Source organism: Lissotriton helveticus, chromosome 12 (assembly GCF_964261635.1).
Source record: "Lissotriton helveticus chromosome 12, aLisHel1.1, whole genome shotgun sequence".
In the NCBI taxonomy this organism is placed as follows: Eukaryota; Metazoa; Chordata; class Amphibia; order Caudata; family Salamandridae; genus Lissotriton; species Lissotriton helveticus.
Genome location: NC_136073.1, coordinates 887039745 through 887064400, shown reverse-complemented (window position 1 = coordinate 887064400; position 24656 = coordinate 887039745). Strand labels below are relative to the sequence as shown.

The 24656-nt window shown below is 46.4% G+C and overlaps 1 protein-coding gene across 1 annotated transcript in view; it reads right to left on the bottom strand.

The window, feature by feature from the left end:
• Positions 1 to 1965: 1965 nt before the first annotated feature.
• The window catches only part of ACTL6B (actin like 6B), a 173348-nt gene continuing 150657 nt past the window's right edge, over positions 1966 to 24656 (bottom strand). The window contains exon 14 of the mRNA XM_078671622.1: positions 1966 to 2738. Within this exon, the coding sequence (XP_078527748.1) occupies positions 2658 to 2738 (81 nt within the window). The 3' untranslated portion in view covers positions 1966 to 2657. The remainder of the gene's footprint in view (positions 2739 to 24656) is intronic.

The following is a 24656-nucleotide window of genomic DNA, read 5'->3' as shown; positions in this document are numbered from 1 at the left end:
TGCCTGGGTATCTGTCTTGGAAGGCTTGAGACCCTCAATTAACAAAGACCTGGTGCGCGGAAAACTGACGGCGAGGTAATGTGCCCGCGGAGACGAGAGTGGCAAAACTGCCCTTTTATTGGCAGATTTCCTTATAGTGGCCTCTCTAAATCAGACTGTGTGTCCTTCAGTCACAGACTGCATATGCTCACCAGTCGCTTCCCTTTATTTCTGTGCGGTGCAAAGAATCACATTTTTAGTATTCGTGTGAGTAATGAGTGTATAGTTGAATGTTTTTTTCTTCATTACTGAAGTTTCAGAACTCAGCAACACACTTTATGAAAGTGATAAAAGTCTCTCTGATGCATTTGTTTTCATGTTTCCTCTAGTATGTTTTTTCAATCAATTCAGTGTAAGCCATTAGAGCATTCAAGCCAGAAACAAGCGAGCCATTGGCAGGCAAATACGTGAATTTGGTTTATAAATGAACAATTTTGAATGAAAATATTCAGTTAATGTAAGTATCTTGTTTTCGGTTCACCTACAACTGCGAAGCTTTTCTAGTTTGGTGCGCTCGACTGATTCATTTTCTGCCTTTTCTAGTGCGTCTCGATGTTGCCTCCTACATACTTCAGGGCGCTTCGAGAACCTGGTGCAGTGGCTCAGGGAGTGGAGTCAATGCGGCACCCCTTCCTATACAGAGACTTGCTAACCCCAAATAAATACAAATTATCTGTATAAAAGCTTGCTGATTTTGCCTACGTCTTGACACACCATAGCAGTGTGCACTATGACCGCTAAACATGCCTGGACTTAAAAATGCATACTGCTTTAGTCAATGTCATCCATCTTAGAACCAGGCACTGCTGAGTAGGCGCAAGTAACAAAAATAACCAAACAGCAAATCACGAGAATACTTCATTTTTCTTTGCTCATCTGCAAAGTGAAGTTGGGATTTGAAATAAACTGCTCTGCAACAAGCCCTGGCAAGGCAGACAGTACTGGCCTTAGCATGTGTGATTTTTTTAATTTCATTTTTGATATGCAAAATTCAAAAAACCCTGCAAAAATATATAATGAAAGCAGTAACCTAGTAGCCCTGAAACTGAAGCAGACTTTTTTTCAGATGGCTGTGCACGTGCGTTCAGGCAAAATGCCATCATTCACAGTGCAGGACAACCAGTGGATGCAGTGGGCTGTCCCACTGCACCACGCTGTATGCGGTTATGAGCAGAAACTGAATTATGATTGACTCCTCAACAGGCCAATGGAGGAAGAGGGCTGACTAATAACCACTGTACGTCTGTATATTTATATGTATTTTAATATGATGTTTTAAATGAGGATAGCTCCCTAGGTAAAGCTGTAACCAGGCCAGCCCCAAAAATCGGTGAAATTCTTGCTCAAACACAGAAAGCCACCTGTGCACTTGGGAGATGTAGACTGCTCACAACAATTTGGATTGACCTTTAAACTCCAAGTGGAGGGCACAGTTGGGATCTGCTTTGGCCTTCTCCATTTTTTGAGGACCTTTTTGTTCCTTCTTCTGGCTCCTAGACGGAAGATGGTAGTCCATGCCCTCATAACATCTCGGCGGGACAACGCTAATGCATTATACTGGGGCTCCGCGTGTACCAACTTAAGAGACTCTGGTTGGTGCCGAACGCTGCAGCCAAGATCCTCTACAACATTCCTAGGAACGTCTCTGTTCAGCGCCATCTTGAGGAGTTACATTGGCTTCCCACACGGGCGAGAGTAAGTTTGAGGGGCTGGTGCTTGTCCATAGAGCTTTCTATGGTATAAACCGTAAATATCTATCCAAGCGACTCCCCCATTATCATCCATCAAGAACCCTTCATTCCGCTGATGCATTGCTGGATTTTGTGCCTAAGATGAGGTGGAAGACATGGGGAGGAACCTCCTTCTCGGCGCTAGCTGCTGCAAGCTGGAAGACCCTTCCCTTGCATCTTCATGCAACCATGGATGTGGGGTATATTAAACATAGCCTGAAAACCTGGCTTTTTAAAGATGCTACTTAGATTTTGTCCCTCTAGTGGCAAGACAAGAGGTCTATTGTACCCGTAGCGCTGGGCCACTCCATAGAGTGGCTGTATGCTTTACAAGCACTATTTGACTTGATTTGATTGGCTGTCAGAAATCTGAGTGCACACCTTTTCATCAATGTTCAACTGACTTTCCATTGCATTTTAGCAATCCCACAAAATACAAAAAGAGAGAAATGCAAAAAACATTATGCAGGGGCACTTCCAGGGCATGTGCACACACACATAGTCTTGCCTCAAAAGGCTGTTGCATTGTCTCTGTAGCTTCAACCACAAATGTAAGGTACAGCAAGGGACTTTGGCACAAAAGGTTCAATACAAATGGCCAACAGGGCACGGAATGTCATTATAAAAAAAATATATAAAACAAGCGACCAGCGGAGCCAGGTCATCTCCGGGCGAGCTGCTATTCTCAAGAGAGACGACAGAAAGAGGCAGGGGACGGAAAGCTCAGGCACACGTAGACACGCATGATGACACTCAACCGACGTGCACACAGATGCACACGCAGACACCCACATGTTGACAGATGATTGCATTGCAAGCGCACAGCCGTGGATTGTAGATGTGGAGAAAGGAAGCAAGGCGTCTCTTCTCTGATGGAGCCACGGGGGGTCAGGGACATTTTCTTTCGACGCACTGTTTGCCCCCTTCTTCGTACTCCTGCTTGGAGACCCACATCTGCTGGAAGGTGCCCTGAAATAATCAAGCAACAAAATATCAAGGGAGGGACTAGGAGCTGATTATAAGGTTCAGCATTTCATAATTATCTGTTACAGCTTCACTTGAACTACCCATCTCACAACATACACCATACTTTGATCATCACACAAATGCTGAGGGTATAGCAATTCGCAGCGAACAATATGCTGTTTGAGCAGTGGATAACGGTGTACAGAACCAAGGAGCACTTCCCTCTATACTCCTTACTAGGATAAAATCTTATATAAACATCACAACAATTGGTTCAGCACTCAATACAGTGTAATCGAAAAAAGTGAGTCCATAAAAAGTATGCACATAAAGAAAATTCCTGGATTCCAAGTGTTTTCTTTTGATTCCAATTAATTCTTTATTCAATGTTCATTAAAACTCAGAAGGACCATAGCCGACGCGTTTCGTCTCAATGAGAGACTTCTTCAGGGCTTAAAACAGTCACAAATTGTTTTCACAGTCGTTTTGTATTTCATCAGTCCAGAGTTCACAAGAGGAGATTCATGTGTTACTTTTGTTTCCATGAATGCGGCGTGGTGGCCGGCAGCACCTCCGTACATCGATTTCAAAGTCAAGAAGACTTACTTATTATGGATTCCTTTTTTTCGATTACACTGTATTGAGTGCTGAACCAATTGTTGTGACATACTTTGATCATATTTTCCAATTAGGATTTCGTTTCGGGACTTAAATTTCCCCATTACAATTCAGCTGCCTCTATGGGCTTTTTCCTCCACTCAAGATGGCGCCTCTTAATCTACACCTTCAGGCGCTGCTGGTGCGCATGTTAAAATCATAGGCCTTTCCCGCACACGCACCAGCCAACGGCCACAATATATGGAGGCTTAGTGGTACTAGTCAGCAAGCACCTTCATGCGACCTTTACACCACACCCTGCACGCTCAAGCCAATGCCGGAAATACCTATCTCGCCCGTCATGAGGACACGGCCCATTTTCTTGACAACAGGGCATGTTTCCCATCTAACATGGCGGCCGCATTTCTGTACATTTTATTTGGGCCGGTCTAGCTATCACCGTCCCTCCGCACCTGTGAACTCTTTCCAGCACACACCGGAAACCATTCCTGATACCTTTAAAAACCCACCCTCTGCCTCATTCACTTCGTCCGTGCTGGCAGAGGAGGGTATGCCCGGGTAAATACCAGCGTGGGACCAGGTGAGTACTTACCACAGAGGGCAATACCACAGATGTTATCTTTACTTTTCTCCTTTTACAAACTCCTAACTGGTATATGCATTTCTTATCAATTTATTTCCGCAGCTAAGCGTGGTCCTCTGCCCAAACCTAAGGGGCACTGTTACTACTCCATCAGGGTAAGATCCATATTCCTTACTACTGGGAAATGCTACCCTTCAAGATACCTTGCCTCATTGAGGTGTTTGGTGTTGTGTTTAATTTTTTGTTGTGCTCTTCATGTGTGTTCACCTGCCTGTTTTACTGTGCACATTTCACTGTGGGGTGACAATACGCCCTCAGCATGTTTTTTTATTAATTTGAAGGCATACTACATGTACCTAGGGAGGGTCCACCCTTTGAGTCAGTGGTGACTCCCCAGAGTACCTGTCTTGCTTCTTCTTTTTTACAGGTCGGTGGTTCACTGTCCTGTACCGCAGCAGGTACAGTCGACACATTTTGATTGGGTACATTCACTTTATACACCTCCGCTCCCAATCAGGTGTAGGGTAGGCGTTAACTACCTTGTCCTGAAGAAACGCCTAAGATCCAATTGGGCCATAAGGCATGAAACATGTTGACCCTACGTCACTTACCTTGAAGCTATCTAGGTTCACCGGATGCTGTGACAGCTCCCGTGTTTTTAGTCCTGTCAAGGGGACCACCTCATTAAAGCAGCCTTTGGTACCCCTTAGACTATTTTAAATCACTCAGCACACCACCCTGCGCTTACATTCTCACTTGCACTCATCATTACTGCTTAAAACCAGAAGATCGCTGATAAAGAGCCCCCGGGAGGGGCTCGTGGGGCACTGTAGCGCCGGCCCAACGAAGAGCAGGCTCATATGATGAAGCATGACACCCATGTGGGTGAGTGAGGGCAATCACTTCTGATCACTCAGATCCCTGGATCCAGCCAATCAACTTCCTTCTCTCGATCGACAGCTATCTTTGGTTCCTATTTCAGGGTCTCCTGGAGGAACAGCATAATCAGGAAACAGACATGTGATTCCAAGGTAGGTAGTCTGGAGAGCGTAGACGTGACCCCAGAATGTTGGTGGTCTGTGGAAGCGTCAGGCCCCCCAAGGTGGAATGCGAAAAAAGACAGACTGGAAGAGTCCTCCCGAAGGTTAAATGTCTGCAGGTGCATGGAAGTATAAAGTCTTCAGATACAGACTGTAGACATAGCCTTATAATGTGGAATGCCTACTGTGGGAGTGATGCAGTAAGGTGGAATGCCTACAAAGAGATGGAATGTCCTTCCTCAGACAGAAGATCCAGAGAGACAGTTTATGGTACTGCCCTACCTAGCGAGGAATGTCAACAGGGACAGACTCTGGAAGGAAGTAACCCCCTGCAGTGGAATATCAACAGAGACAGACTCTGGAAGGAAGTTACCCCCTGCTTGGAATGTCTACAGAGAAAGACTGTGGAACTAACCCCTAAGGTGGAATGTCTACAATACAGAGACAGAGGGGCCCTTTCTCTGGCAGACGGTTTGTACAGTCTGTATATTGCAGTATCCTACCTTGAAAGGAATGTCTCCAAGGAGAGCTGCCCCCCTCAGGTGGAGTGTATAGAGAGACAAACAGAGCAAGTAGCCCCTAAGGTGGAATGTCAACAAAGACATGGAAGTGTCAGTCCTTGGGCAGAAAGTCCTGAGAGAACAGATATGGGACTGCCCTCCCTCAGCCAGAGAGATCTGAGGTAGAATATGGCAGGGACTAAGTAAAGTCCCAATGGTCGGCCGAAGGTCTGCACGTATCACGTGGTCCTGAACTCACTGGCCTATGGGGTTGGGTCAATTTTCCTACTTTGTTTACCAACATCCCTCCAGTCGCAAACTGGCCCTTTGGGGGACAGTAGGAGGCTGCATTCTGTGTGCCAGCATCGACTGAGTTACGGTATCTGTGAGTTCTCATGAGGTTTAGTGGCTGAGATTCTCACCTAGGACCAGGAGTTCTGGGCTCTAATCCCAGCTTTGATTCCTGCCCAAAGAACTGTGTGAGCTTGAACGATTCTGGGCAAATCACTATACACTATCCCTTAAATGGTAAATGTGCATTAGGATAATAAGTCAAAATCAACGGTCTGCTCGCTAACACTGCCCCATTACAAGTAACCATATCCTCCCTCCCAACACATTCTGGGTCACAATCTCCAGCACCCTCTGGACTCTACATTCCATTTGTTCAAGATACTCCAGCTAAAATAAAATGTTGTCTGTAAAACATGAATTGCCCATGCCCAGGTCTGTGCTCTATCAAAAACCTAACAAACAGTCCAATACAGTCAAAGTCTGCAACTTTTGTCCCACTCTTGTCAAATCATGGGATGAGGCAACAACTCTAAACGAGTTGAGTGTACAGGTCACAGCTGTGAGGGTGGAAGCCTGGAGTACATTTGTAGCAAACAGATTATCTGCAGACCCTGGTAAAGGGTACCTCAAGCCTACACGTCTCAAATGTTTTTTGAAGAACCTCCTCAGTGAGGTACACTGGAGCTTGTACTGTCATTACCAGAGATATTTAATGATGATCCACAGAACTTTATGGGATTTCAAGTCCAAAATAGACTGTGTTTTCCAAATCATCCTTAACCCTTTCCTACTGATCAAGTGTTTTCTCTACTTTAAAGGGACATCCAGCGTAGAGAAAAAAGCTCTTGTTGCCCTCTCCGGCATCTCCAACAACAGGCATTCTAGAATCTTCAGGAGATGTCATTGAGGCCGCAGACCGCCCGCGCCGCTGGTACGCCAAAAGCAGGCCCATGAGCACCTGGACTGCACCCCAGCGCCAGGAACCTTGGCCCTCCAGACACCCACAAGTACTCCACTGCACATCTTTGAGTGCTGGACCCCGGACATTACAAAAACTGCTGCCTTACATCTCCTCACTCCACAGCAGGACCGTTCTCCTGCCACCAATGTCGCTTCTCCTGGAACCTAGGAACACCCACCATCACGGAAACCCACGCCACGCCCACCCCGCCGACTGTCACCTCCCCTGAACCACTCAAATGCCCCTGATCAATGGCAGATCGCTCTGCAAACATGCCATCGAAGTCTGGGACACCATCAACAACACAATATAACCTTCATTATGGAGACCTGGCTCAATCCTTTCTCTGCCTCCGACATCGCCACTGCGATGCCCTAAAGCTACAAGATGACACACCGAGACCACACACACGAACACGGAGGTGGCGTTGGCCTCATCCACAAAAAATCTATCTGCTGCGCCACCACGGAAGACGACACCACACCGACCATGAAGCACCCGAACCTCAACTCCACACCAACTACAAAATTACCAGCAAGGGCACCCTCGCCTACAGAGCCCCTGGACCTCACACCAGCCTTTGCGGCTCCATCACAGACTTAATCGCCCCATCGAATCAAAGCACTACATCTTCCTCGGAGACCTCAACTTCCACCTGGTCGACCCCAAAGACACGAACTCCACCAGCCTTTTGGAACGAATGGACAGCATCGGCCTCACCCAGCTGGTTACTGACCCCACACACAGAGCAGAACACACACTGGACCCTATTTTCACGCCCAGAAACAGCGTCAAATACAGCCATACCACGGAATTCACCTGGACCGACCACTCCATCGTCCACTTTAACATCACAGGAGCACCTCACACTACCCACAATCCTCCTGGCACCTCATTACGCAGCTGGGGCAAAGTAACACAGCCCCAATGGACGGACGCACTCAATACCACCCAGCCCTACGCCGCAAACAACATGGAACAGGCAGCCTTAAACCTCAAAACCTGGATCCCCAACCCTGCTGACCGAGTTGGCCCCATCAAACCAGCCAAAACTTGCAGAGCCACCAAACAAGCCAGCTGGTACACACCAGAACTTAGTACAATGAAACACAGCTGCAAACAACTGGAGAAAAGATGGTACACCAGCAGAGATGATGCAGACTGAGCCACCTTCAATTCAGCCCTCAACATATACCACCCAAAGTCATGAAAAAGAACATACTTGCAGACCGCATCAAGGCTACTGGCAACCACACCAAGAAACTATTCACTATCGTCAGAGAGTTCTGCTGCTATACATCCACTGAGAACACAATCCCTCTGCGACACTCTAGGGAATCACTTCCACAACAAGATATCCACCATCTACAGGAACTTCGAGCCCCAACCCACAGACTCCTCAGACTCCTCACTCCAACAGCAGCCTTCCACGACCCAACACCTCACCACATGGGAACAGTTCACCACACCAGACCCCACAGTCATCATGAGCTCCATCAATCCAGGAGCAAAATATTCCTTCCCCAACCGCTGTTTGTATAATTGAACCCTGGATGCATTCACCCCACGTGCCTTTACATAGCAGTCAGTACCTCAACTGCGGCTTTACCACACGTTCCTTTACTATGCAAGTCATTACAACGAACATGTAATTGTCAGAAGAAGCTTAGCTGAATGTTCTGTGTCATCTGATGGGAACTTTAAAAGATGCTTTGGCCACAGCTATTTCTTTCTGTATAAAACGGGCAGCGGAATTAAAATTTATAATTCAACCAATTTAGTGTTTGCACGATTAAAGTAGGAACCGCAGATGCGCACTGAGCAGTGGTGGAAAGTTATTAAGGCTACTAGGAGGGGGACTCGCTAGCAGCTGTTGGGGTTATATATACATGGAGGAAAATATAGCAGAGTACCCCGTCAAGGCGGGTCCTCCAGTCTATTGAGAGTCTGTGGACTGTCCTGTTTCCAACAGGGGTGCCCCTGTCGGCTCCACCATCGAAAACCGTACACTGACAGCCGGATGCAGTTGGGAGCCTCAGTATTCATGCATCAGACCACTCACCCTATGTAGAATGGACGGTCCGATGTATGGGATCACTCTAGGTCCAAAACAGAAAAAACTATAAATTACTACCATACCCTGGGAGAAAACTCCCAGGATTTCAGGGTAATTTATTTTTTGTTTTTCAAAAACAAACTCCCACGAATCAGTGGGATGAACGGTTGCCTGAAACATGGCAGCTGCTCAGTACACCTTCAGTGCCTTCTAAGCAGCCGCCATGATGGCTGCTCCTCTATAGACACAGAGGTGTCCGCAGGGCGGGCAGAGATTTCTTAGGATGGAGGGCGGTACTCTTGTTAGTGTGGTGGAGGAAAGACCTCTGCCACCCTTACCGATGGCAGTTCGCCCACCAAAGTATAACGTTCAATACCCTTTTCCTGCTCAAAGAAGGGTTGCTTTGCAAACATGTGCCTGTTATTACAGATGGGAAGTGGGCAGAAGAAATGATAATCAGATAATTGGACAAAAAATACATTCATTTGCGATTGTGGCTGTAAATGCATAATCTTCACTCGTGTTTTCCTTCAAACTCGGGTGAAACTCAGACTTTGACCCAGTCCTCACCAAATCCTAGCAGAAGACAAATCTAATGACATGTGACGAATAACACACACACAAATATCACTCGTTGGGGTATATTACCGAGGAGTGCGTTGGAAAACGCACAACGCACATTCCCATATCACCGGCTATCGACAGATTTCATCGCATTTTTAGCGCGCAATTATCAATGCGCGTCAGGCAGGCGAATAGAAATCCGGCAATAGTCGGCGATATGGCACATTAGCGCATGAAAACAAACGTTGTTTTCACGCGCTAATGTGGGCCTTGATAATATGGGGGGGGGTGGATTCAGCTTTATGATCCACACCCCCATGTTATCGATGCCTAACGCCTGGTCAGAGCAGGCGTTGGGAGACCTGCGATAAATAAGTTTATCGCAGGTCTTTTCCTCCCATCGCCTTCCTTGGTAATAGGGTGTTCCCACCTCCAACCACATTTTTCATGTGGTTGGACGTGGGAACGCAAACTTTGCATGTCATTAGCGATGTTTATCGCCGACATGCAAAGTGGGCTTGGGGCAGGCTTTAAAATGCCCTTGTTAATAGGGCTCTAGCAGTATCGCCGCTTTCTCGGCACAATTCGCCGAGAAAGCGGCAATACTTGCCCTTGGTAATATGCCCCGTTATTCTTTGGAGAACACGGTCTCTCTGTCCTTCATTGATAATCTACATCTTGTCCTTTGTAACTGCTTAGTACATGGCAGTACACGAGCCTTGGCACTTTGAAGTCAACATCCGCCCTTTAAGGGCTCACTCATATGAAGGCCAGCCTAGGGTAAGCTAGCGGTCCTGCTCTCTCGAGATACCCGCAGTGTGTATGGTGGGTCGAAAGAGTAAATTCCCAATCAACTTCCTTGTCATCTCGCAGTGCCTGTGACGAATAGTTATCTTATCACTGTTGCATGTGCCAGAGACTCCCGGGCACGCATAGAAGGAAACCCCAGTGAATATTGTGGCGATAGCTTCATTGCAATTAAAATCTAATAATCAGTGACAATAAAAATTTTAAGCGTGGCAGGGTGCTGCATGTCTTTAATAGTTGTAGATTAGAATGTGCAGACACAGAGGTGAACCATGACTAAGTATATACCTTGCTCAACTCACATCTACGAGCTCTTCCTGGAGCCGGATTCAGACTTCACCTACACGTCTTGTAAAATGTGCATTTATGTCTTATGGGAACTGCATGTGGAAATATTTGTTTTGAAATCAGTTTTGTATAATATTTTGTGAAAAAACACTCAGAAATGTATGTTGTTATTGAAATTAAGAGGTGATTTTCTTGGTAAAGCTCCTAGCCTTAGGCAGGAGGGGTTTTAAGGCCCCTTCCTCACTGATTGGCCATTCCACTCAATTCTGTGGCTTCTCCGGGCATTGAACGAGGTATAGTGCCACCATAGCGCCTCTCTGGCTCCCGCTGAATATGAGCACAACCAGGGCATTAAGTGGGATGAAAAAACTGGGGGCGGTGGGGTCTCTCAAAGAGGCGTGGCCGATATAATTAAGAGCGTGGTTTAAAAACACCTAAGCTAAAAATGTGGGCTTAGCATAGTGTGCCGCCCGACTTGTATTTTACTGTTTCTGACATTGCAACCAGATATACAATCCAGCAAGTAACATCATACCTTCAACAAGCCAGGACTATTGGCTTTGCCAATGGTTGTTAGTTGCATTCGATAAATAAGCAATAACTACGGCTTAGTTGTATAACATTTTGAAAAAGCTTCCATTCTGAAATGATGAGACTGTGAAAGAACTATAACTAGTCTCTTTGTAGTTACATCACAGGCAGTGAATAGTGGTAGTAATGCAGGGTTAATTTTTGTTTCACCCCTCAGCGTGAGGGAGGAAAATTGAGAGCCCGATAGGAACCCGTCTCAGCAGCTGCTTTTTAGAACTCCTGGTGCTGAGCACCGGCAGGACCCTGCCCACTTAAAGCCCTGAGCGCACCACAGGGCAGTGGGTGAAGCTTTGGGTGGTGCTGTCTGCAGCGACACTCGTCTGTCACTCAAAGAGGGGTGACGGTCAGACCGTGCAAGCCTTCCCTCTCGCCAGGGGCGCCACCCAGACGTGGGGAACAGGCCACAAAGTAGCACAGTGGGATTTTAGGATTCTCCCAATAAACTGTGCAACAGGTGAGAGTGGTAGGTTCCAGTGGCAGCAGGTGTGAGCATTAGGCTTATAGGGTAGGAACAATTCTACCCTTGTCATGTTATGATGCAGCATTTACATAGTGCTCAATCAGGTATTGCTATGGCGACACTTCCGGTAATACGGAGTGGATACTAAACGGTGCTGAGGTCTCCACTCGCGAACGGAGTCTGTGACGATGTCCTCTTCTCCGGGCGAAGAGCAGGTACATTGTCAGGTGAGGTGACTGTATCAACTTTAGGAATTAACATGGTGTATTAACGAACAGACTCACAAACAAAACTATGTATAAACCCTTGGGAGCCATAACTGACTCAAGATGCTCGTTTTCTGTGCACAGCCAGCTATTAAAGTCAAACGTTGCACTGACGAGAGGATTCCCCACATAGGCACCACCATTATAGGGCCTACACTCAGTCCCATACGAAAAATGCTGAATGCTAAAGTGTTCCCATCACTCACTTATGGAAGTGAAGTCATACGCGGCAAACAAGCGACACTCCTGTATTTACTCATAGTAAAATGATCCAAACCTGTGTTTATTATTATGCAATTTCTTTAATGTTCACAGATACCCCAAAGGGTTTCCCGGCGCAGGGTAGCGTACAGGTCCGATGCGGTAAACTAAAATAGCAAGGTTTTCAGACCCTTACAGAAGCTCAGGAGTGAATTACAATTCCTTAAAGCTGAGGGAAGAGAGATTCCCAAACTACACTGATTGCACAGGCCCATGTGTGCCCTGAGTTTGGTCTCAGTCCCACCAAACAAAACCTAGAGAGAAAATGCTCCTTTCTGAAGCTGTGCCATAGCTTGAGCTCTGCACATTGTGTGCATAAGGTGACGTCATCATGAGACGTGCAGACTCCCCGCATGGTTGCTAATCAAAATGTTTACAGATGCTTTCATGAGCCCAACCAGTATATGGCTCAATAAGGGATGTACGACATTACAACGCATGCTTTTACCACGCATGCTTTTACATCGCAAGTTTTACAACGCATACCATTACAACGCATAGTGCTTGGGGGGCGCTGGATAGTGAATAGTTTAATTTACTATTCCAACTCCAGTCCCCGTGGATAGTAGGGAAGGTGTTGGCTAGTACATTAAACCCATTCCCTATCCTAGAGCGCCCCCCAGCGCAATGCGTTGTAATGGTTTGAGTTGTAAAAGTTGCGTCGTAAAGGCACTGCATGGTAAAAGTTGCGATGTAAAGGATGTTTCCCCTCAATAAGGTACATTTGGGTATTTAGGACTGGCCAATAGACACCTTTAACTGTCTCGCCAGCTTCATGTTTTCAAAAAAAGGTCATATTAACAGTATACATGTACAGGGTCTTTCGGCCAGTCCTGCTCATCAACTGGCCCTTCAAGTGTGTTGTGATGTACAAGAAATAGCCGAGTTGTATCTTTGTAGTTTCTTTATTAGGTCTTAGTTAGGCCTGGGTGGGAAACTCCGCTCCATTCACTGAGTTTGCAGAGTTTTCTGCACTCCGCGGAGCTCGCGGAGTGCAGAAAACTCCGCTTCGCGTAGCGCAGCACAGTTTTTTCCCCGCACGTGATTGCGAATGGTAAGTTTGTGAGCGCGAGCTGCCGCTCGGGTAGAATTTCTACCCGAGCAGCAGAAAGACTAGCTCGAACGGCAGTTCTCACTGCCCTCCACCACTTGCGGAACTCTGTGGAGTTTTTTTGGTACTTCGCGGCATTCCGTGTAACAAAACTCTGCGAACTACGCCCAGGCCCTGGTCTTAGTTACAGGTTAGCATCCATGTAAAGCAGTCCCACCTGGAGCTGCCTGCCTGCTGCTCAGCCCACACTCCACCTGTCACCCCTCCCCTCGCAGGCCCCCACATATTCCAATCATATCCATCACACCAACATTCCACGCAGAACACTCACACGGGCTGAGCCGCGAGGAGCCAGGTAACATGGGAGAAACATTAGTACATAGGCAGGATATAACAAAGTGTTATTCCCATTCTGCGTCTGTCAACCACAGTATAGCGCCTGGGGCCAAGGATCCGCCCGTTCAGCCGTCGCTTCTCTGCACTGTAAGTGAGGACACTTTGCTTGTGCATAGCCACTTAAAAAGCAGTGCACCCCACTCACTGCCAGGGCTGGCGGGCCAATCACTGCTTTCACTTTTTATTTTTGCTTGTCCTTGACCACTTTTTACTCAACTTTTTTTTTTCCAAACACTTGCACACCAAATGTAATTGGTGGCATTTTAACTTTTTTATTAGTTACAATATTGTTAATAGTTCAAAAAATGTTCACAAAACTTTACATCACAGTGTTAAGATGCCAATGCTTGATTTTGGACGCAACCAACTCATGTGCCTCGGAGATGAAAACAGCTCAGCTGTCATCGGATATCCATGAGAAGAAAGCGGACAGTGGAGCCCTTTGAGTGGGATGGGCGTTGACATGAATCAGGTGAGGGTTTCCTATCTTTATTACACCCAGAGAGAGGTGGAGGCGAGCATGTCTGAGGCTCTGAGCTCTCTCTGTTTGGCAGTCTCTGGTGACACTGTGCGGTCACTGGGGTGACCAGCAGACGTCAATCTTTTATAAGAATATGTTGTAACACTGCATGCTGCTTGAAAAATCTTAGGAGATGCATTATCTAACGGTTTGCTGGTATTTAGTGACACCTTGTGTTCAAAGTGTGAACAACAGCATCTTTTTGTCTCTATTTTACGTAATTCAACATGCTTTATTTACTTTTTTTACAAGATCACATTAGCAATTCTGTTACAGGGTTGGCATAGGTTATTCCAAACGCTTTTCTGACCTTATAACTTTTAGCTAACCCTTACATGTGGTTAATATTGTAGAAGAGAGAAAGAAGGCAGAATAGGACAGGAAAGCAAGGGGTGAAGGAAGCGATAGTGGACAGGCACTTCCGAGTTGCATTGCATTGCATATTATTTACGTCTGACATACAATGGGGGCATTCTTACATGTGGCCAGTAGGGTCCGTTTAGGTTCCTTTGTTAGGGGGTAGCTTTCATGGGGACCATGGAGTGCCTCTTTGGCCTGGCTCATTTCATGGGGGCTCAAAAGAGTCAAGGGATGTATCTAGGGACATCCACAGCTTTCTTGAGGACGGTTTCCAGGGCGAGTTCTGTAGTGCAATGTTGTCCACACCTCTAAGATGCGTGACCCAATTGAGCCAGCCTTTGAAAGATGTCTTGCTTGTGTCTTTCCAGTTGGAGAGGACCATTTTCACTGCTGCTGTCAGTAGCAGGTCTAGTAGGTCCTTGTTGTGTTCTGAATTCAGTTCTGTGCTCATAAATGCCATTGTGAGGGTTGAGAATTCTTTTGTTAACGTGCAACCAAACAGTTTATTTATAATAGCAAAGATGTTTTCCCAGAATGTTTTAAGTGAAGGGCAATAAAGGATAAGGTGTGCTAGATCCCCTTTTTCTTTGTTACAGTTCCAACATACCGCATCCTCCCTGAGGCCTAAAGAGTGCAGCCATGCAGGGGTCCAGAAAGCTTTGTGGAGCAGCCAGAATTTTGTTTGTGAGAGCACTGGGGAAATCTTACTGCGTCAGGCCGAGGACCATAGAGTGGACCATTCTTTATTGGTATATAACACTACTGGTGTAGGCGGCTACTTCTGTGGGGAACGTAAAACCTGCAGCTTTATTGGGACCATCGTACACATTTTGTGTTTTTTTTAACAAAGCATTGACTTGGTCCACAGGCACTGAGGTGCTTTACAACAGAGCAGAGGGTACAATCTCGTTAAAACCCATCGAAAACAAGTTACTAGCACCAGGAAAACATCAAGCGAACAGTCATCAGCATGTAAAGTCCACATTTGTAAAGTCCACATTTGTAAAGCGCACAATCACCCGTAAGGGTCTCTAGGCGCTGGGGGCCGTCGGGAAGATTAAGCGAGCTATTTTAGGGGATAAGAAGCAGTTAGCTAACCATCATAGTAAACCAGGTGCAAGTACCCAAGAGAGCAGACAGAACAGGCAGATCAAGTCAACACAGGAGATGCAACGACCCCCACTTTACCCAAAGTGTCTCTCAAATATGGGGAGTTTGAGTTCTCTTTCGAATGTGAACAGACACGAGGTTGTGCGAAGGGCTGGAGGTAGGGAGTCCAAAGCCTTGCTGCTCCCCCAGAGAATGCCTGTCTCATGGAGGGTCTTGTCTGAACGTCAGAGGTTTGAGCAGGAGGCACTCAGCATTTCCGGATCCTCGTTGAGCTCCAGAGACCAAGTTTTCTAATCACGTCGGAGGGGGTTCAGTTGTAGAGGACTTTATGAGTAATGCTTGAAGTCTTAAACTGGCGCGTGCATCGATGGGGGGCGTAGAAGGGAGCAGAGAATGGGAGAGATGTGGTTGAATTTCCTGCGGAGTGTCACATAGCTGGCAGAAGCATGCAGCGCGCTCTCGGAGGAGCTAGATATGCTCTAGGGAGACCAGAGGTGAGTGAGTTACCACAATCTAGTCTGGAAGGAACCAGGGTGCTGAGCACAGGTTTCAAATCCTGCTCAGCGATGAACTGCCAGAGGCCCAGGAGCATTAGCGTAGCCAGTTTGTCATAACCTGCTCCCTGCTACTCCTGGCAGTGCCTTTGCGAACCCTGTAATCAGATGGGGCAAAACCTTTGCCTCCTCTGAGGCCAGAGGTTGCAAAGGAAGTGCCAGGAGTAGCAGGGAGAAAGTTAGAGGTCCCAGCTGCGACCCCTGACTAGCTTCAAATGACGCCCATGATTGTTTTGGTGAGATCAGTAGACATTCAGTTTTCGTTGGACTGAGTTTAAGTGGTGGACGGACATCCATTTTTGTACCTTGTTGAGAGTGGAGGAGAGAAGATGTGACGTCTTCAGGTAGATCTGGGCATCATCCACGCACTGATAATAAAGAACACCAGAGTTTCTTAAAATCTCGTCAAGAGGTTAAAGATATAGATTAAAGAGGGTTGGGAAAGGACCGACCCAGTGAAACCTCTTGTTTTAGGTACATTTTGCCCGAAACACAGCTCCCTTTTCTCACTATTTATGAAGGGTTGGATAACTAGGAGTCAGGCCTCTCTAGGACTCTCCCATTCATGTCCATCTGTCCCTTCGGGGTGGTTATCCGAGCGTGGTGGACGACTGTATCGAAGGCAGCTGAAAGAGCCAGGCTCACAGGTTGACAGGAGTTCTCCAAGCCAAGGAGGCAGAGAGAGTTATCCTCAATTTGCAGAGAGATGTTTCTGTGCTACAACCCTGCCTGAAGCCAGACTGGAAAACATTGAGGGTTATTAGCCCGGATGTGGAGCAACAGCTTGGATGCAGCGCAGTGTTCTAATACCTTCCCTATAGAGAAAAGTACTGAAATTGGGCGAGCATTATTCAGGTCATTGGTGCCGGCGTTGGTCATTTCAGGATGGGAAAGACATGGCTGATTCCCAGACTGTTGGAGAAATGCGCCTTGTTTGGGTGAGGAGTTCACCAGGGAAGTCCCGGGAGGTAGAAGCATCATGGTCATTACCGTGCTCGGAGAGCCAGGCAGTGCGTCTCAGAGGGGATGGGAAGGTCTGACATTAGCTACAGCTTCAAGTAACTCTGACTCAGAGATTGTATCGAAGTGCGACCAGGACCAGTGAGCTTTGCAGTCGATGTACAGCCATCTGGGATTTTGGCAGAAGTGACTGATCAGTAAACTTAACTTTCTCTGCAAAGGAGATCGTAAGTGCTCAACGTTTAGAAGCTGGGTGGAGAGTGTTCTGGTGCAGGGGTGGGAGTTCCATTGTTTGATGATATTGAAAAGTAGCTTTGGGTGATTTTTGTGACTTCCAGAATGGATTTAATGTGGCTAGATTTAGTTTGAAGATGTTCTGCGTGTAGTTTATGTAGGCAGCCCCCAGAACAGTAGGATGCAAGGGTGCGCGTCTATAGATTTTCACAGGATGCCTTAGATGGCTTCTATCAGTACATAGCTCTTTTGAGGACAACGTGAGAGAAGAGGTAGGTCTTCTACTCTGGCTTAGACTTATGATTTTTTTCTCTCTTCAATAGGCACAAAGTGTTAGGATAGTAATTTGCAGGTGGCCGGACCAATCCACAGGAAGGAAAATGCTACTTACCAGTATGCATCGGTTCTTGGCATGTAGAGCTGCAGAGTTACACACTGTGCATAGATCGCCACCTAGTGTTGGGCCCGGATGTTTGCAGTTTGTTTTTGTCCTGAAAAGTTCTTTGGAAGTCACAAGATAGGTGACTCCTCCTCTGGACCATACTGCGCATGGACATCGGCTCCATCCTTTTCGCCATTAGGGAAATGATGGAGCTTTGTAAGAAAAGGAAGGATGTCCGTGTAATGTGTATCTAATTAAGATAATACTGGAAAAGCCAAGGGTAGCCGGGGAGGCGGTTGGGCGTGTGTAACTCTGCAGCTCTACATGCCAAGAACAGATGCATACTGGTAAGTAGCATTTTCCGTTCGAGGCATATGAGCTGCCGATTACACACTGTGCATAGATTGTATAGCAGTACCCACTGTTAGTGGCGACCATCCCTATCTGTTGCAGTAGTTTGAAATATTGTTTTGAGAACAGCCTGGCCCACATTAGCTTGTTGTTTTGTTTGCACATCCACACAATAGTGTTTTGTGAATGTGTGCGGTGTAGCCCATGTGGCTGCTCTGCAGATGTCTAGGGGAATGTTCCCTAGAAATGTCATTGAAGCCCCTATTTTTTGTTAAAAGGCTTGGAGACAGGTATAGTTTTTGGTGCGGCACTACAGACAGTTGTAGAAGTGTCGTGTAACACGGCTGTCTGGCCGACGTTGGCGCAACTAGGATGAGGGTCAGAGGATGCTGCTGTAGTTTGCGTACTACTAGTGGCATGAGTGGGAGAGGTGGAAAAGCGTACGCAAATTTGTTCGACCAGTTGATCCATATCGCATTGCCTTTGGACAGTGGGTGTGGATATCTGGTGGCGAAGCTTGGGCATTTGGCATTTTCGTGGGTGGCAAAGAGGTCTATCTGAGGTTGTCCCCACATCTGAAAGAATGGTTGAAGAACTTGCGGATGAAGTTCCCACTCGTGGATCTGTTGTGTCTGATGACTTAACAGGTCTGCTATGGTATTTTGTATTCCTGGGACATGCTAGGCTAAGAGGAATATGTTTCGAGGTATAGCCCACCGCCATATGTTTTGTGCTAGCTGAGAGAGTTGCAGGGAGTGTGTTCTGCCCTGTTTCTGTATGTAATACATGGCTGTCATGTTGTCCTTGTGGACTAACACAGCTTTGTTTGATACTTGCTGTTGGAAAGCTTTTAGTGCTAGGAATACTGCTAGTAACTCCAGATGATTGATGTGGAGTAATTTTTGTTGTGGCGTCCACCTGCCTTGTATGGTGTGTTGCAGTAGGTGGGCTCCCCAGCCGGAGTGCGATGCGTCCGCTGTCAAGATTATTTGAGGAACTGGCTCTAGGAACGGTCGTCCCTTGGAAAGGTTCTTGGTGTTCCACCACTGCAGAGAGCGATTAGTTCGACCGTCTACCAACACTAGGTCTGTTAATTGACCTTGAGTCTGGTTCCATTGACGTGATAGATACTCTTGTAGAGGACGCATTTGAAGTCTTGCATGGAGCACGATGAAAATGCAAGAGGCCATCATCCCTATCAGTTGCATGAACACTCGTGCTGGAAGGGAGTGTTGTGGCTAAAACTTTGTGAGAAGAGTTTGCAAGTTGGCTATCCTTACTGGAGTGGGATAAGCTAGCGCTGTTGAGGTGTTTATTGTGGCACCGGGGTACTGTTGTACTTTGGATGGTTGCAGATGAGACTTGGTGTGGTTTATTGTGAACCCCACGTTGTGGAGCAGTTGGATCGTGGCATGAGTGTGTTCTACACACTGGTTGTATGAGCTGGCTTTTATGAGCCAGTCGTCCAGGTACGGGAAGACATGGATGTGTTATCTTCGTAAGTGCGCTGCCACTACTGCTAGGCACTTGGTGAATACTCTTGGTGCTGTATTGACTCCGAATGGGAGTACTTTGAATTGATAGTGCTGTCGTCTATTACAAACCTGAGATACTTCCTGTGAGCTTTGTGAATGGGAATGTGGAAGTATGCGTCCTTGAGATCTAGAGTAGCAAGGAAGTCATTTTGTGAAAGGATAGGAAGGACTTGCTGGAGTGTGACCATGTGAAAATGGTCTGACTGTATGTATATGTTTAGAGGTCTGAGGTCCAGAATAGGACTTAGGGAACCGTCCTTCTTTGGGATAAGAAAGTATAGGGAGTAAACCCCTTTGTTTTGTTGGTGCAGAGGAACTGGTTCTATTCCACTTTTTTTCTAGCAAAGATATTACTTCTTGCTTTAACAGTGATAGATGTTCTTGAGACATTGGACGCTGTTTGGGTGGTATGTTTGGGGGGGTAGATGTTAGTTCTAGACAGTAACCTGACTGAATAATTTGTCGCACCCACCTGTCTGATGTGATGTTGGTCCAGGCAGGAAGGAATTGTTGCAGTCCTCCCCCCACAGGAGTGGAATGTTGGGGGGGAAGGGGAGGAAAGTCATTGGGTAGGGGTGGAGGCAGAGCGGGAGCTGTTGGTTTTGCCTCTGCCTTTGTTGTTGTTACCCATGTAACCCCCTCTCTGGTAGCCCTTAGTGAATGTGGGTTGGCTAGGGGTCTTGTAGGAAGTGGAGGGGCTTTCGGAGTAGGTTCTTGCATTGCCTCTGTATGATGAGCAACGGAAAGAACGTCTGGGACCTTGCAGCTGCAAGGCTCCCATAGACTTTGCTGTGTCGGTGTCTTTTTTCATTTTTTCTAAAGACACATCGACATTAGGGCCAAATAAATGTGTCTCATCAAATGGCTGATTCAGGATGGAGTTTTGTACCTCAGGTTTAAAACCTGAAATACGTAACCAGGCATGTCTACGTAGAAGGGTGCTGGTATTGATTGCCCTTGAGGCAGTATCTGCGGCATCTAGGGCACAACGAATAGAAGTATTAGTAATATTTTTACCTTCTTGTATGAGTTCATTGGCTCTATTTTTACATGTGTCTGGCAGATGCTGCATTATGGACTCCAGTTCATCATAATGTGCCCTGTCATATCTTGCCAACAACGCTTGGGTAGTGACGCTGTTCGTTTACCGGAGGCGTCAAGAAGCGTAGATTCCTTGTTCTGGTGATGAGGCCTCACCTGATGTTTGTGAATTGGCACGTTTATGTGCGTTAGAAACTACCAAGGAATCCAGGGGTGCTGGGCCTCTAATGTAAGCTGGATCAGTAGGGGCAGCTTTGTACTTTTTCTCAATGCGGGGGTTGAGGACTCGAGCTCTGACAGGATCTTTAAAGACATCTGTCGCATGCTTAATGACCCCCTTAAGCATTGGCAGAATGGCAGCGGACCTTTGTGTATTATCAAATGTGTCCAATAAGAAATCTTCCTCCACAGTGTCAGTGTGTAAATAATCGACCCCATGGTACTGGGCAGCCCTCTAGACTAGTAGGTTAAAACCTATAGACCTATAGTGTCCTCTGGGGGGGGGGGGGAGGCCTGGAGGGATATACATCGTCTTGAGGGACGAAAGGCACATCAGGGGTGTTATAATCATCCGATGGATTAGGTGACTGAGGGGGGACTATTGTTCCCTACAGGCTCAGAAGCACCCCCACCTGTGTCATCAGAGTCTGTGTCTACATCATCATCTGGATGAGGGGATGGTGTAGGAGAGTGATGTGGTGGAGGAGGTGGAAGAGTGTGGGGAAGTGGAGAAGAGACCCTTAAAGGAGTGGTTGCAATGTCTCTCTTCTTTGGAGGAGGAGGTGCAGGCACCTCTAGTGGTCTCTTCTTAGAGCTAAGAGACAGTTGTCCAGTCTTAGGATCCTTTACAAGAGTATTTTGAGTAGGATCTGGTAGGAAAGGCTCTTCTGTGGATGGTAAATCTTTCGGTGTGGAAGGTCTCGGTACCGGAGGTTTTTTCGACACCGATTCGGTATCTGGTCTAGAGTCTTTTGGCTTAGAACTGTGACCCTTGCCTTTAACTGGAACGTGTTTCTTCGGTTCCGTGGGTTTTTTCGGTTCCGAAGCGTGGGAGTCGGGACCTTTAGGTACATTTTTACTTGGTTCCGAGTGCGGTTTTGACGTCGATGAGCCGGTGCCAGTCTTCGGCGCTGAGTGCTTGCCTGTTGAAGCTAGGGTGACCAACTGGCATTGGTGCAAATTCAGGACAGTAAGTGTAAAAATTCAGGACAAAGGGTCAAAATTCAGGACAAAAATTCAGGACATGAGGTCAAAATTCAGGACAAAATTTCGGGACAAAAGATAAGTTTTACAGACACATCAGAGGAAGTTGCGCAATAGTATAAAAGTAAGTAAGTACACAACCACTTCAGTACAAGTCAAAATAAGTTTATATTAGGTTGAGACAATTGTGCACTTCATGCTTTGTTTTTCGGTATGCGCGCAGCTTTGAGCAACTGTGCAGGTTTTTTTGTTGTACTTCATATGATAATAATCTATTTATATAGTTACTGAAGTGGGTTGTCCATTCCGATATTTTGTTGAAAACTCATGGTCCTGAGCAGGCATATTTGGTGACAGAAGCAGTCAGGAAGATCTGTTTGGATAGTCTTTGTTACTAGCATCTCATATCTGAGTGCCATTGTGAGATGTAAAGCGGCACGCATAGGTGAACTAAAGGGAGGACTGCTGTGATGAACCCACTACAGGGAACGCATTATGGGTGTTTCAGCAAGTGAAAATTAAAATATGGAATTTGACTTTGCTTATGGGGGCTTCGCAGGGAGTTGCACTAGCTGAGGGAGTCACAAAGGTGCTTCTCCCTGCAGCTTTCTTGAAGAAGGCACTGTCGATACACAATTACATCGTTTATTTTTGACGCCTTGCCTTTTGCTACAAACACAATATACATCTCAAGCACAGCTCATGGCACTTTGAGGATCTCCCTAAAGCCTTACACGTAAAACATAACATTCAAACATTTACAATTACTAGTGTAACATTCAAGTAGCAGTTGGGTGTCACTCAAAATGTCATATGCATGATGTATGGATCCCACACATAAGCACACAGCAAATGCAGAATAATAACATATAGGCAAGAGAGTAGCCAAAAAATTAAAATACCTCCCACTTTGAAATAAAGCTCTTATGGCACCAAGAAAGCAAATAAGTCATCACAACCCGCCCCAGAAGAGCTCTCTTGACCAAGGATCTAGCCATCCATCCTTCCATCACACTCCAGATGTACTCCATTGCAAATTTACATTCTGTCATCTATTAATTCTTTCATCCATCATTCAGTCTTTCACCATTCATTCTGTCCTTCCATCTGCGTGCCTTTCCATATCCAAACCTTTTCAACCATTTGCAAACCTATCCATCATCTATCCTTACATCCATCATTTCACTCATCCATCCCTCCATCCACCCTTTCACTCATCCATCCATCATCCATCCACCCTTTCACCCAATCATCCTTTCACTCATCCATCCACTTTCCACCCCATAAATTCAATCATCCATCCAGCTATTTACCCTTTCATCCAAGCCATCCTTTCACTCATCCATCCAACCATTTACCCTTTCTCCCATCCAGTCATCCTTTCACTTACTCATCCATCACCCAGTCACTCATCAGTCCACCTATTCAGCTTTTCACTCATCCATTCATCCTTTCTTCCAGCTCTCCACCCTCCCTTTCACTCATGCATGCATTATTTCACTCATACATCTTTACATTCTTATTTTCACTCATTCAGGCACCCATTTGCCCATCGTTTCTGCCAATCATTTATCCATGCTTTCACTCATCCATCCATCTATCCTGCTTTCTCTCTCCATTCTCTTTTCACTTAGACAGTCTTCCTTCCATCCTCCCTTCACCTATCCACCCACTCATCAATCCATTGACCCTTTCACTCATCAATACTTTCTCTCATCCATCCACCCTTTCACTCATCTATCCATCCTTTTTTCCATCTACCCACCTTTTCACTCACTCATGCATCCACTCGTCCACCCATCCATCCACTCATCCATCCAACCATTTACTCTTTCACCCATCCAGCCATCCTTCCACTTACTCATCCATCCACCCATTCGCTCATCCGTCCACCCATTCAACTTTTCACTCATCCATCCATCCATCCTTTCTTCCAGCTCTCCAACCTCCCTTTCACTTATGTATGCTCCACACTCCAATGTTCTAATGTTATTTATTTCTTCTGAAAGCTTAAGCAATGTGGAAAGAAAATAGCAAACATATTAAAAATTAAAATAAAGGTGTTGCCCAGCAGCCCAGGCACAAAGCCCAGGTACTGAGGGGCACCCCTTTTTGAGCTGTTGTGCATATGTGATTTGTCACTAGCCGTGAAGAGAGCCAATGTGGGTTCACTCACTATGTATAAAGGCATGTTTATTATAAACGTTTGAGAATGCATGCGTTGGGCCAGACCTAAAACGAATGCATCATTTAACGCGCGAGAGATAGCCAAGTCCAAAAAAGATGTTTACCAACCACAGCGTCCCGCAGAAGCACCAAATCTTTTGATTGCATTTATGCCAATACACTTCAAGAAAGTTAGGGAGCATCTTTCATCAGCTTTTATTAACTACGAGCCATTGATAGAATCATTCTAACGCATCTGTGTATTAAAACAGGTGAGCACGGGGTCAACTGTTTACAGACAGAAAGTGCGGAACAGTTTGGAGGGGCAGGGAAGTATAAGTTAAAATCTCATACAAAATAACCGTCAGGTCACAGATCACGTCATGCTTAAGGTGGTTTGAGTTGATTATAAAGTTATTAAAGCTAAAAACAGGAGCACATAATCCTCAAAGGAAAGGACTGTCGATCTGGGATCGAGGAGGCGTGCTGTAGGAAAATCTGGAGGTGGGTGACCGGGTGAAGCAGGGACCAATTGTGCGGGAGAAGGGTTTGTCAAATTATTTGATCAGCGCTGCCCCAGCCGCCCTGGCAATCAAGAGTCTCCTTGTGTGAAACATTGAGCATTAAATGGATTGCTCAAGGGCAATCTTCACAGCATGTGCCTAAGGCAGACCAAGGGGGCAAAAGAGAGCAGGGTGTAACAGCTCAAACTGCCCCATTGTCATTCTGTATGTGGCAATCAGCCGCATACAGAATGACAATGGGCGGG